The sequence below is a fragment of the Aristolochia californica genome, unplaced genomic scaffold (genome assembly GCF_029961685.1).
Source record: "Aristolochia californica isolate CCGP_79_NKW_82.1479 unplaced genomic scaffold, dmAriCali1.0.hap1 SCAF_7, whole genome shotgun sequence".
NCBI lineage: Eukaryota > Viridiplantae > Streptophyta > Magnoliopsida > Piperales > Aristolochiaceae > Aristolochia > Aristolochia californica.
In genome coordinates, this window is record NW_027182268.1 from 3,422,179 (window position 1) to 3,434,912 (window position 12,734).

General features: G+C 39.7%; 2 protein-coding genes across 2 annotated transcripts; one reads left to right on the forward strand and one right to left on the reverse strand.

Moving 5' to 3' along the window:
• The first annotated feature begins 1,207 nt into the window (after window positions 1–1,207).
• On the forward strand, window positions 1,208–1,774 carry LOC137936224 (uncharacterized). The gene has a single exon (XM_068780793.1). The coding sequence runs from the start codon at window positions 1,208–1,210 to the stop codon at window positions 1,772–1,774; it is 567 nt and encodes a 188-aa protein (XP_068636894.1).
• Window positions 1,775–4,101: 2,327 nt separating this feature from the next.
• On the reverse strand, window positions 4,102–6,350 carry LOC137936843 (uncharacterized). Its single transcript, XM_068781757.1, has 2 exons — window positions 5,535–6,350; window positions 4,102–5,123 (listed from the first exon to the last, which is right to left on the reverse strand). The coding sequence occupies exon 1, from the start codon at window positions 6,181–6,183 to the stop codon at window positions 5,554–5,556; it is 630 nt and encodes a 209-aa protein (XP_068637858.1). The 5' UTR covers window positions 6,184–6,350; the 3' UTR covers window positions 4,102–5,123; window positions 5,535–5,553.
• Window positions 6,351–12,734: the final 6,384 nt, after the last annotated feature.

Below are 12,734 nucleotides of genomic sequence, written 5' to 3' on the forward strand. Positions count from 1 at the left end.
GAAAATATTTTACACTATACTTTTCATTGAATACACTAACAAAAAAAAATTAATTTACTTTTACTTTCAACTACACTTTCAAAGTGTACTAACTCAGGAAAATCTTTTGGTAGTTCTCCCACTCATCAGCTGCTGTGGTCCTAGGCTAAGTACTTATATCTTTCGTTCCTAACAGGCCAGTCTTTTGGGTAGTATTGGCTAGGTGTTTAACATTTAGTATTAGAGCGGACTCTACGTCGCTAGTTTGAATCCTAACGCTCGAAGAGTCCTAAGCGGCGCTTGAAAAGTCCTACGCGGAGGGGGCGACCTAGCAGAAACTAGAGTGGGCCGCCGTGGACGTCAACTCGTGAAGGTGGGTGTGATGTTGTAGTCCTGGGCTAAGTACCTATGTCTTCCGCTCCTAACAGGCCGGTCTTTTGGGTAGTATTGGCTACCCAATTACATTAAAGCTTTGTTTTCTTGTTTCCCTTTTTCCAGTCTTTCGTATTAGCCACCGGGCGCCTATCTATTGAGATACATCAAATTAATATGATCTTGAGTTTTGGTAAATTGAATGCAAAAATGTAAATTATAATTTTTTTAAATATAGACAAAAAATTTCAGCTAAGGTTTTTTTTATTAAAGAGAGGATAATTAAGATTTTTGACGAAGTCATTGTGGAAAAAAGAAAATAAGAATTCAACCATTATTATTTTCCAAAAAAATCAATAAATTCTTTTTTTATCATTATCTATTTTTATTAACTATTTTTTAAATAATAATAATCAAAATTTTCTTTTTTTTTTTATCAAATAACTGCAAGCTAAGACCTGACAGGGGGCCCACCTGTACACTCCCTTTGATTGCGCTTGTACACTCCCTTTGATTGCCCACTTTCCATCATCTTCCAATCTCTAATACAGACATAAAGGCGCGGGATCGCGGGCCAATGCATTAACGACTTCACCAGCGAGGACTGAGACAAAGCCTTTCTGCTCCATGTTTCTACAGTCGGTCTCCATTTTCATGGGACCCTCCTTTTGTCACCTTCACCCTTCAACAACTACTCTCTCCCCATTGTTCAACTGTAGAAACAAACCCAGAAAAATCAAGCGTCCAACCACTTCGAGGCGAGTCCATCCTCTTTTTCTTCTTCACTAACCTTATAAAATCTCTTGAGCTCCTTTATTCCCCTCAAACGATCCTCCTCCCTGCATGCTTTGAGGTCATGGACTGGTTTTCCTGGCTCTCCGAGACCAATCTCGAGCCGTCGCTTATCTACGAATACGGCCTGGCCTTGGCGCACAATGAGCTCGAGGAAGAAGACATCGGTTTCTTTAACCATGAGTTCCTCCAGAGCATGGGCATTTCTATCGCCAAACACAGATTGGAGATACTGAAGCTCGCTAAAAAGGAGGTGGGTAGAGGGCCTCCTCCCGTTAAGAGGCTGTTGGGGGTGATCAAGAAGACCAAGAGGTGTATTGCGGAGTATCTTCACGCCTGGATTCGTCGGGAGGAGTCGGCGATTATCGTCCTGCCGACGAAGAATAGTACTCTTGGAAGCCGATGGAGGAGCGCTTTGTTGAAGAGGAATAGGACGTTAATGGGGGTCAAGCAGGGGGGGTTGATGATCACTGATGGGAGTGCCAGAGTCGCTAATGGTGGGAGTCCCATGGTTTACGATCAGTTCCAAGACGATGAACAAGACGACGTTGCTGATGAAGTCGATCCGTCCAAAACCGGAGCGGAGGAGATCCGGTGGGCTTCTCTCTTTCAAGATCTGAAACCCACTTGAATTCCGTGAATATTTCTCACTTTTCGTCACTCCTGCCCTTTTTTTAGCTAGCTTGGCAGGGGAGACCGGAGAGGTCAGAGATGATTCCTGCTTTTGGTTCTGGGTCTGTTCTTCCACTAATCATTATTTGCTTGAAACTTGATGTGCTTCTATTTTTTTTCTTGCCTCAATAAAAAAAAATTAACAAGGATCCCTGGCTAACGCTCCAATATTATCACTTCCTGCACAAAAAAAAACGAGCTCCTATGTGCGATGGATCATCTCGAGGCATCCGCTGCTTCAAAGTCTAGAAAGATTGAAAACTGAGTTTTTTCACCCCAAATGGCACTGGGCTTCATATTACCACGGTTTTTTTCCCAGAGCTCTTGGGGTTTAGTAATAATCGTTCAAGAAGGAAGAGCAGCGACAAGGCAAAACAATATTTAAACGTATGTCCATTGGCCAAACTCTCGAATAAAGTTCATGCAAGAAAATTTGGCGTCTTCTTCTTCTGAAAGACCAAGCGTCCGAACTCCAAAAGGGAGAGGCCATTGAAGAAATTTTGTATTCATAGAAGATACAATTCACCAGAAATAAAGAAGGAAGACTTGTATGAAATCGTACTATATTGTGAATCAAATTCATGGAGAATAACAGATTGGATGAAACAGTGCTCACCACCAGCCAGTAAGGCATGGATGCAACAATCATACTCACGGCAAACCAACGCCGTAGCCCAGAAAGCAGGCGAGACCACCGGTCAAGAACATGATCCATGGAGGAAATTTACGGCCAACCATCCCAGGAAGAAATCCCACGTCCTCTCCGATGTTGTTTGCGACGCCCAGAACGGTTAACTGCTGCTGGTCGTGAAACTATTTGAATCTACAGTGAAGCTCCCAGCCCCCATGTACTCGGTTCACCTCCTTCACTTGCCCAATTCCGTTGTGATTTTAACTAACAAAAATTCGCAGTTGATCAGGCATTAGCAAGGCTTTCTGGATGCCTCGGTTGCTTTGTAGCCTGCAGAGAGTAGATTCCAACTCATTCCTTAATTCCCATATCCACATTAGCTTCAGAATCTATATTTAGTGATGGTGGTTGAGTAATAAACTCGTATCATTCTTCCTTGCACCAAATATAGTTTGTGGCAGTGATTAGGTTCGGGCTCTTTACAGTTTAAAGAAAAATCAAAAGGTGAATTTCTTTGATTAATTATTTATTATGATATTTTTTAGTATATTTTTAGTTTATTTATTAAAATTTTATTTTATGATTATAGCCTGGGAAGAAGAGTGTAGAGATAATACTACCAGCTACATGATTTTTCGTGTTTTTCTCATTATGATAATTTTAATATTTTTAACGACATTAAGTAACTAGTAGTGGAAGAGTATTTTTTTATCTGAAAATAACTAATTTATTTTTTTATTTTTTTCATAGGTGGAGATTTTGCTCATGTAGGGACGTATATTATTTTCTAGCATGAAGATAAACAACTATAGTTTGTAAAGTTATAATAGATTTATAGTTTTTATTTGGGTGATTGTAAATTGATAGTGATAATTCATTTAATTTTGTTCTGTTTGATTATTGTATGGAGTTTATTCATAATGTTATGCAGTATATGGAGTGTTTAGACTATTTTGTGGAGTGTATGGAATATATAAACAATTTCATGGAGTGTTTATGGAATGTAAAGATTTTTTATGGAGTGTTTATGCAGGTATTATGTATATTGATTATGTCCAATTTTAAGTAAAGGTCATGCCAAATTTTATACAGGTATTATATACATAGATTATTCTCATTTTTAAGTAGATGTCATAACCAATCTTATATATGTATTATATATATAGATTATGTCCAATTTTATGTATACAATGTATGCATAATTTTATTTATAATTTATTTGATATATATTTTTTAAAAAATTTTAAATGTATGTTGAAACTCGAGTTCGACTCGAACTCGGTTAAAATTTTTGGACTCAAAATCGATAACAATTTTAAGCTCGAGACAAGGCTCGACTCGAACTCAATTAAAATTTTTGGGCTCAAACTCGATAACAATTTTAGGCTCGAGACGAGGTTCGACTCGAAATATTTAAATCAGGCTCGGCTTGAGCATAGGCAGGTTCGGGCTCCGCTCGGGTCGATGCCACCACTATAAGAACACAAGCAAAATAAATAAAATAAATATAGAATCTGTATTACCTCAAACCCTAAACCTAAACCCTCACAACAAAGAACACAGGATTTTTTATAATTTTAATTTTAGTATTATTTTAAAAGTTGATTTTCTTCATTTTACTCTATCACCATTAGATAATCGAGTAAGTAAACAGATAACAAAGCACTTCTTATGCGTCTTTCCAGCTCACAGAATCTCTTTATTTCTGAGTTTTATTTTTCTCTTTCTTTCCTATCTTTTGAAAAGCTGAAGAACCATAAAATAATCCGTTACGCTGAACCTTATCGGATGACAGTTGTGATTTTTCAAAAAGTTGTAAAAGCAGGGTCCCACCTTCTATCCTTAAAGCAGTAGTGGAAGAAACGCACAACTGCCATTTTTGGGCGGTGGCCTATTGGGTCCCTCTTCTTTTGTTTTTTTCTTAATTCTCAGCTTTGGGTGGTTCAACGTCCTCGCACCAGATGCCCCCGCCGGTGGTCATTGGATGAGGAGAATATCCTCTCACTCACAGAGTAAGTTCTCCTTCTGTGAAGTTTCTATTCTTCTCCACATCATCTCTTTCTCCCATTTTTAACAATTTTTTATATTTAGATTTAATAAAGGATTTTAATTTTTTTTACGTTATCTTCCCGAGCTCAGGGGAATCACCAGCTTCTCCTGAATTCACGCCGCCGGTTGATGTTCGACGATCTACAGTCGCAGAACCAGTCCGATTCCCACGACGAGAACAATATCTTTGATCGTGTCTCTGAACAGCGCATCCAATACACCCATTACTGATCCTTCAGTCTTTCAGTTTCCACCTAATTTACTACTCTGCACCGTTTCCTTCCAAATAAATCTGTATGGATCCTTTTCCACTTCACGGAGGGTTCTCGTCCAAATTTAATTCTGGAAGACAAGCAATACAACAACAATCACCAGCCGCTGTCGTCTGCACAAGAAAAAAAACACAAAACACCAAACCAAAGCAGCCAAAACTACAAACAAAAGTCATAGAAACAAGCAAAAACAAAAATCAAATACTTCACCTCCACGAAACGTAACAAACCTTTACGGCATACGAATACTTACCAGGACGACGAAACGCACCACAGAACGGACGGAGAACATCAATGCACCACCGCATCACCGACGGGAAACGTAACGGTACACCGAACGGAACGAATCAATGACACTGCAAATATGACTGGATGTGTTACTTGTTAACGGAAATGGTGCTGAGATGCAAAAATTTCCAAATTAGTGAAGTTGAGCCTTGCCAATTTTAGGTTAATTAGCCCTTTAGACCAATTTAATCTGAAGAAATGAATTCAATCTCTTAAGAGTTCTCCTTCAATAGCCACTACTGGCTCCAAAAGATATGTACAAGAGGGGTATCTGGTATCTGTGTCCGTCTTGAGTGCTGCAGGGGGGCTGTTTCGGTCTCCAAAGTACAAAAAACATATCTACTCTGGAGATCGGTGGAAGGTCTTTCCGTCTCCTTTCAGATCTAACGCCTTAGGGAGATCCGACTTCTTCAGTGCAGCAAAACCGCTTTCCGTCAAAAAAGCTGTGAGACAGAGAGATCGAAAATATGAAAACGAACCTGCAGGAGATTCTGACGTTCAGCCATCGGCCTTGGACATCACCGACAGCCGACTCGGCCGTGGCCGGAACGCCGCTCTCCTCTTTTGCTGATGGGAAGAGGGACGAATCAAGGCAGCAAGAGCTCTTCTAACCCAATCTCCTTCCACAGTGCCAATCCGCACAAGAGAGTTGGTCATCGCCGATCGCCGGGCATTGAGCCGATTAGAAGAGGAGGAGACCGCGTGACTACTACCGAAACCCTTATGCAGGCTGCATCTAAAAGAACCGGGATGCGTCGTCGGAGAGCACATACACGTTCTCTTCTGCGGAGCAGATAAAGGCTTGGGCTGATTTTTCACCACCTGGCGGTCGCGAGGAGACACAGCAAACGATCGGCGAGGAGAAGGGGCCCGATCGATCGAGAATCGCACCGAGGAAGCGGACGGAATAGGCCCACAGAGATTGACTCGGGTCGGTGAGGCAGATCTGTGAAGGAAACTAGAAGAAGGAGAAGAAAAGGTAGCCGAAAAGCTGGCGGAAGAGGAGGCAAAGGCCGAAGATGAACGGGTGTACGAGGAACAAAATTTTCCAGAAGGGGAAGTAGAACGTCGGAGTCCACCGAGAGGAAGTACCGGTCCACAGGATCTGCTTCTAGAAGAAGTCGCCATAGAGGTTGCCGACGGAAAGTAGAAGAAGACGGCTGGGCAGAGAAGAAAAACACTAAAGGAAAGGGAAGAAGATTAAAACCAAAGAGGGCTTTCGGCTCTCTATTTCGGCAAACCTAGTTAGCCTCCACCGCTTCATTTATAGGAGAAGGGGAAGGGGAGGCAGTGAGGTTAACCAAACCCGGCCGTCGAGTGGTTTCGTCGGAACCCTGGTTAAGAGTGATCCCTCAGAAGCCGTGGGCTAGAGTCCGACGTTTTGCGGCGACAACTTCTGGGGCCCCCAAACATCCGCCACGTATGCCCTCCCCCGTCCCCACAAATGACACTCCACATTGCACAATTTACAAGATTGTAACTCAATGGTAGGCGAAATTACCAGAATACCAAGACGAAGGTTTTGAATATTCGAACAGGACTTTTTCGTCAGGAAGGTGGGCCCGAAGCCGCCTCAGACCTCGCACGCAGTTTCTACGCAATATGTGAAGTCCAGAATGGTAGCCACGAATTTGGAAGATCCCCAGAGATTTTTCGGCGACTCAGGCAGAAATGGAAGGGTAATTTCTCAGAATTGACGCCTTCGGTCGGCTCAGTCCACTCTCCTCGGAAAAACTTGATTTGGTCATAGATAACCCAGAAAAATTGACTTAACCACCATCTAATCTCATAGTCTAATCCATGTTAACAGATGGGATCAGATATGGGCATTTGTGATTCGACTGCTGGTGATAAGGAAGAATGGATTATATCCTTCAATTATGTATATTTAGAAGAGGAAATGGGATGGTGGTTGAACAAATCGCTTGCTTCTTGTCTCTAATAATTTAGTTAGGTGCCGGCCAGTTGCTACACTCAACCAACTTGTCAATTTCAACTTAATATTAAATCAATCAAGTTCTCTTTTCCCTCCCTCTGCTTAAATTAATGGAGGCTGTTTTAGCCTAATCCGCTGCTCAAATCCTTGTATTCTGGTAACAATAATTGACAGCCACTGGAATGAAGATAAGTTTAGCATTATCTTCGACTGGAAGCATCTCACGTTAGTTTTATAATAACTAGGCATAAAAATAAGATTGAAAGGGGCCAAAGGTGTCTTCCTCAAAGTTAGCCACCACACCTTCCATCATTTGCTTCTTTTGACCCCAAAAACAAAAAAGCTCTTCTGAAATGAACCATTTTGTGCTTATTTTTTGGTATCAGTCACACCATCTTTTAGTTAACATATTATAGAGCTCAGCCACAACAAGTTATTATCTTTGTTGATACCAATGTGTGGTTCTTTTTCTTTTTCTTTTTCTTTTCATCCTCATCTTTTACTTAATTTAAAGCTACACTTGTTGTCACTTGACATAGCACTTGAGTTACTATTATCTATATTGATTGTTAACTACAAGAAAATCCAATTCGTGTTCTTCCTTCTCCCTCTTTCCTTCTAGAGAATTTCTCAATTTTGTTGGGAGAAATCTAATTCCAAATTTGATGGGAGAGGTTCTTCCTTTTTTTTCTCCTTTTCGTGTTCTTCCTTCTCCTTCTTTCCTTTATCCCTTTTTCTCTTTTCCCTCTATTTTTGTTCTTTTGTTCTTTCCTCTTTTCTTTTTTCTCCTTTTTCCTTATAGAAAAGGAGAGAAAGATTGGGAAATTGGAGTTCTATTAGCGAAATTGCAAAATTAACTAGGAGAGGGTACTTTCTCACAAGCAAATTTCCCAATTTCGTAGGGAGAGGTTCTTCATTTTTTTCTATTTTTTTCCATTTCTTCTTCCTCCTCCTTCTTTTCCTTTTATTCTTTCATTCTTTACTTCCTCTCCTTTTTCCTATTCTTCTTTCTTCTTTTCCTTCTTCTCATTTTTCCTTGTACAAGAGGAAAGAAAAATTGGAAAATTGGGAGAGAGGTTTTTCCTTTTTTTTCTTCTTTTGTTAAAGTAGTTAACGACATATCTTATAATTAAGGGTTGAGTGGCCCATCTTGTAATTAAGATGGGCCACTACTTTCATGGGATTTCTAGCAAAATTTATCTCCTTCAATTGTTGTTAAGTGTCTTACTAATCCATTCTAGCTCATGCTTGTTGGGTTACTTAAAAGTTTGTTGTATAAGCCATACACAAGAGTATGTTTTTTTTAACACTTGTTTACAAACTATTAAACTAGTATTGATTCCTACTTCTTGTCTTCAAAAATTGTTGTTTGATCCAAAACTCTCTCAACTATAAAAAAAAAAAAGTTGTCCTTTTTGGTTGTTTAAGATGTTGGAAAGTTCTTCGTATTCCTCTTCATATGTTGATTTTAGCAAACATAATCCTTTGAGAATCACCACTATTCCACTCAAAGATATGAGTAGTTATTCCTCTTGGTCACAATCAGTTAAATGATTCTTGATTACAAGAGACCTAGCTAATTACTTAACATAGCCACCAATTACTAAAGTTGAGTTGTTGAAGAAAGAAACTTTGGTTATGAGCGGGTTGATAAACAATATGGACGAGTCAGTTGCAAATAACTTTGTGCACTTAGATACAACCAAGGTTATTCAGGAGACATGTTTCAAGTTATATTCCACTCCTGATAGGTTACAAAAGATTTATAATATTTTTTAAAAGATGTACATGACAAAGCAAAGTCATAATTTTCATGAATACTTTGCAAGATTCAAAGGTTTGCTACGAGTGAAAGTTACTCAACCATAATTAATTGATATAGAAACTTAAGAAAAACAAAGAAAGACCCTTGTATCTGTGATTTATCTTGCCGATTTAAACCATATTTGGATGTTGCCAAATCTCAAGTACTTAGCTCCTAAATTAAACCTTCTTTTTATGATGTTTGTTATATCATGCATAGGATTTCAGTCAAAGCCTATAGAAAATTCAGCCATGTTCTCCCAAACAGGGAGCAACAACTATGGTTGAGGAAGAAGAAGAGGATGAAGTAGTGCTGACCCGGTCCCTGTAGCTGTGTTAAGGCTGCTGTGTTTGTCGGCTCGGGAGGGCGAGGTGTACTGTTATGGTCTTGGGGTTAAGTACAGTACTTATGTCTTCCACTCCTAACAGACTGGTCTTTTGGGTAATATTGGCTAGGTGTTTAACATGAAATCAACAAAGAAATCACTTCAAATTTTTCAAAAGGGAAGGCCATAATAGAAGAAGATTTTTTTTAGAAAATTAGAACTTTGATGGTTTACCCTATGGTTTACCCTCAAAGTAAACCTATGGTTATGGTTACTACTACTAGTGAGTACTCTCTCGATTCATGTTCTAGTTCTTCAATTTGGATTACTGACTTTTGAAGCTAATGAATTTTTTGAAAAGAGATATATTTCATTAACTAGAGGTAATTTGAGTACAATGAGGTTCTATTTATAATAGAAAAAATAAGTAGAATTCAATTAAAATTAAACTACCCATGCCCGAGGTACACCTAAAGTCTAACACCCAAAGATATATCTTAGAACAATTAAACAACTAAACATAAATAGAAGACTAACATAACTAAAACACATTTAAATAAACTATTTTGTGTGGCTTCCTCCTTTGAGACTCTTCTTAAACTCCACCATATTAATTATAACTCGTGTGAGACTTCTTGTTGTAAAAGTCATGGAAGACCATTTCATACTTGTTCTTTAAGATCCTCCCTCAAATTAAAGTTTATAACTTCATCTTACAATGAAAAAAAATTTGGTCTTCAATTTTAGTCATCAATCTTCATTGGCTAAATTCGTTTCATAGATGCCAATTCATCATCTTATGTTCTCCCATTTCTTGAATATTTTGGTCACACAAAAATTACCACAATATGTGGAATAAAGTACATGTTTCTATTCATCTTCTATTTCTCACCCTCAAGTTAAGGATAAAAGGGACAGAGACCCAACTTGGACAAAACATAATATGGGAGAAAAAGTCAATCCTAACCGTACCCAAAGCTCCTTACACTAGTCAAAATAGTCATAGTTTGAAACACACTCCGCTCAATTTCAAAGATGGAAAAATGACCCGACTTTAGGATACGACAAAAAGACTACTCAATTTTGGGAAGTTCAAACACAAATAACCTTTTGGGTGAAAAACGACAAAAAATTGATTCAAGTTGGACATTGGCCACATTCTTATACTTTTAGGTAGTGGGTCTAGGTATTGTTCTGAAGTTATGAAAACACAACATGATTAAGAAAAGAAATACAAGAGGGAGGCGCCTATGCAACACTCATATTTCCAAAAAAAATCTAGAAAGGGACCTTTTTTTTTTTTTGAAATACTAGGGGATACTATAATTGTAGAACTTGAAAAATAACTTAATAAACTAGTTTGACCAAGTATGACCTCAATGAAATTTTCTACGAGATGAGTTAAAATTTTAGGAGTTGATAACGGGGAGGATATGCAATTGATGTAAACAAGTAAACCAACACAAGAGAAGGCATCCCAAGCCAAATCGACTCGTGCATTCGCCTCTCAAACCAAAAATAGTAATTATATTAGAGATGGGTATGAGGATACATAGACCGAACTTACACTATCGGTTTGAACCATGTAATTCAAGTGAGACCCAGTTATGGACCCAGAGTCGAACCCGATTTCAGACCTGGAGTCAGACCCGATTTCTTATTCCGTGTCGTGAATTAGCGTTTTAATTGCTGGCATCTCCCTTTCTCTCTGGTGCCTCATCTGATTAAACCTTCCATTGCATTAGCAGATGCCGACGAAGCAAAGAGAAAACTCGACCCAGATAATGACGCCAAATCTGGAAATAGAGAAGAAAGGAAATGGCGTTGGAGGAAGTCAAAATTTCTTTAAAAGCATATTCAAAAATCGTATTTCAGAAACTCGTTGGTGTTGAGGCTCTCCCCTCTATGAACAAACCATACCGAGTCATAGCAGCTAACCAAGCTCTCATCATCGTCTACCGAAGAGTCCAAGAAGTCATAACCGCTGATTAAAGAAGTGAACGAGAGCAACAATGGTGAATAATCAACTTATACCAATGAGAAACATTAATGTACTCCGTTGGTGGGCCTTGAGAAAGACCTGAATAATCGACGAGATCATCTTTTGAAGCTCAATACCGAGTAATGCAATCATTTCTAGTTTCCTGTCTTGTAAATAGAAGGATGGCTGTTGTGAGAAGACACAGAGGAGCCAGTGCAAACTGCTACAACAATAGTAACGTTGGTGCTGTTTGCTGAGATACAACTTTGTTTCTAAACCGAGAAAGTGACCTTGATAAGATTAATTACAAAATATCTTACCCTTGTCTTTTAATACCCCCCCTCAAACAATCAGTGCAAACACATTATGCACTCCCAACTTGGAGCACGTAGTAGTCAAGTTCGTCGAAGCAACCAGTTTTGTAAGCATATCGGCAACTTGTACATCTAAAGCTTGTGACTCTTGGATGTAGCTTATCCCTGACAAAGTAACAAAGGACCTCAATATGCTACCTGCTCATTGAAGACCTTACATGGAGTTTCATTGGAGTAAATCTATTGAATCTCAATTCGGTGAGGAGTGATTTTATCCATATTAGTTCACTGACCACATGTGTTATAGCTTTGATCTCAACTTCTGCAATGGATATAATAACAATATTTTACCAATGGCAAAAAATGCAGTTTTGCATAAGAACAATGTGTTTTACTTCAAACTTCAGTCCACATTTTATTATATAATCATCAAAACTTTCGGTGAGTTTGTCCACGGTTTTTTTCCGTGTAGGGGAGTGTTGGAATATTTATTTGTATCGATCGGGCCAGTCCTTGTATGAGATCTGTGTGAATGTTTTCCTAAAAGGTTCGAGCCTTTTAGCCCACTAGTTTCAACATAGTATCAGAGCAGGTTGGTCCCCAGTTCGAGTCACGCTCCCACCAAATTTGTCCCAGTTATTTCTGGTGAATTTGTCCCGGGTTTTTCTGGTGAGTTTGTCCACGGGTTTTTCCCGTGCGGGGGAGTATTGAAATATTTATTTGTATTGACCGAGCCAGTCCTTGTATAAGATCCGTGAGGATACTTTCTTAAAAGGTTCAAACCTTTTAACCCACTAGTTTCAACAACAATTTTAACTAAACTCCAAAAGTGTTAGGGGGGGTTAGTCAACTTGAAGGACAAGATGATCTTCAACCACATAATGCCCTTCTCCACTTGAAGTCGTTAGTGGAGCGCAGATGAAGCTTCATCTCGATGCAGGGGATGAAGGGGCCCTTCATCTCCACGGTTTAATTTCAATCATGTGGAAGAAGGCCCATTTTGATCTTCTTCCAATTGAAGGGCGGGCGACGCCCTCGGCCTCGCTCTCTCTCCTCGCACCCCCCCCATCGCGCGTCGTTTTTTCTTTTTTCTTCCTCTCGCCCGCACTCCCTTCCCTCTCTCGTCTCCCTGCGCCCCCGACATTGTTCTCGGCCTTCGTCTCCCTGCGTCCCCGACGTTGATCTCGGCCACTATCTCAGTTCCCTCTCGTCTCCGGCTTCAACTCTCGGTCTTCTCTCGGCCTCGCCCTCTCTGTCGCACCCCCTCTCTCGTCTCCGTGACTCCCTCTCTTCTCTCGGACAAGCTCTCTCTCGCTTCT

Coding starts and splice junctions, on each gene's coding strand:
- LOC137936224 (XM_068780793.1), top strand. CDS start 1,208: ATGGACTGGTTTTCCTGGCTCTCCGAGACCAATCTCGAGCCGTCGCTT.
- LOC137936843 (XM_068781757.1), bottom strand. CDS start 6,183: ATGGCGACTTCTTCTAGAAGCAGATCCTGTGGACCGGTACTTCCTCTC.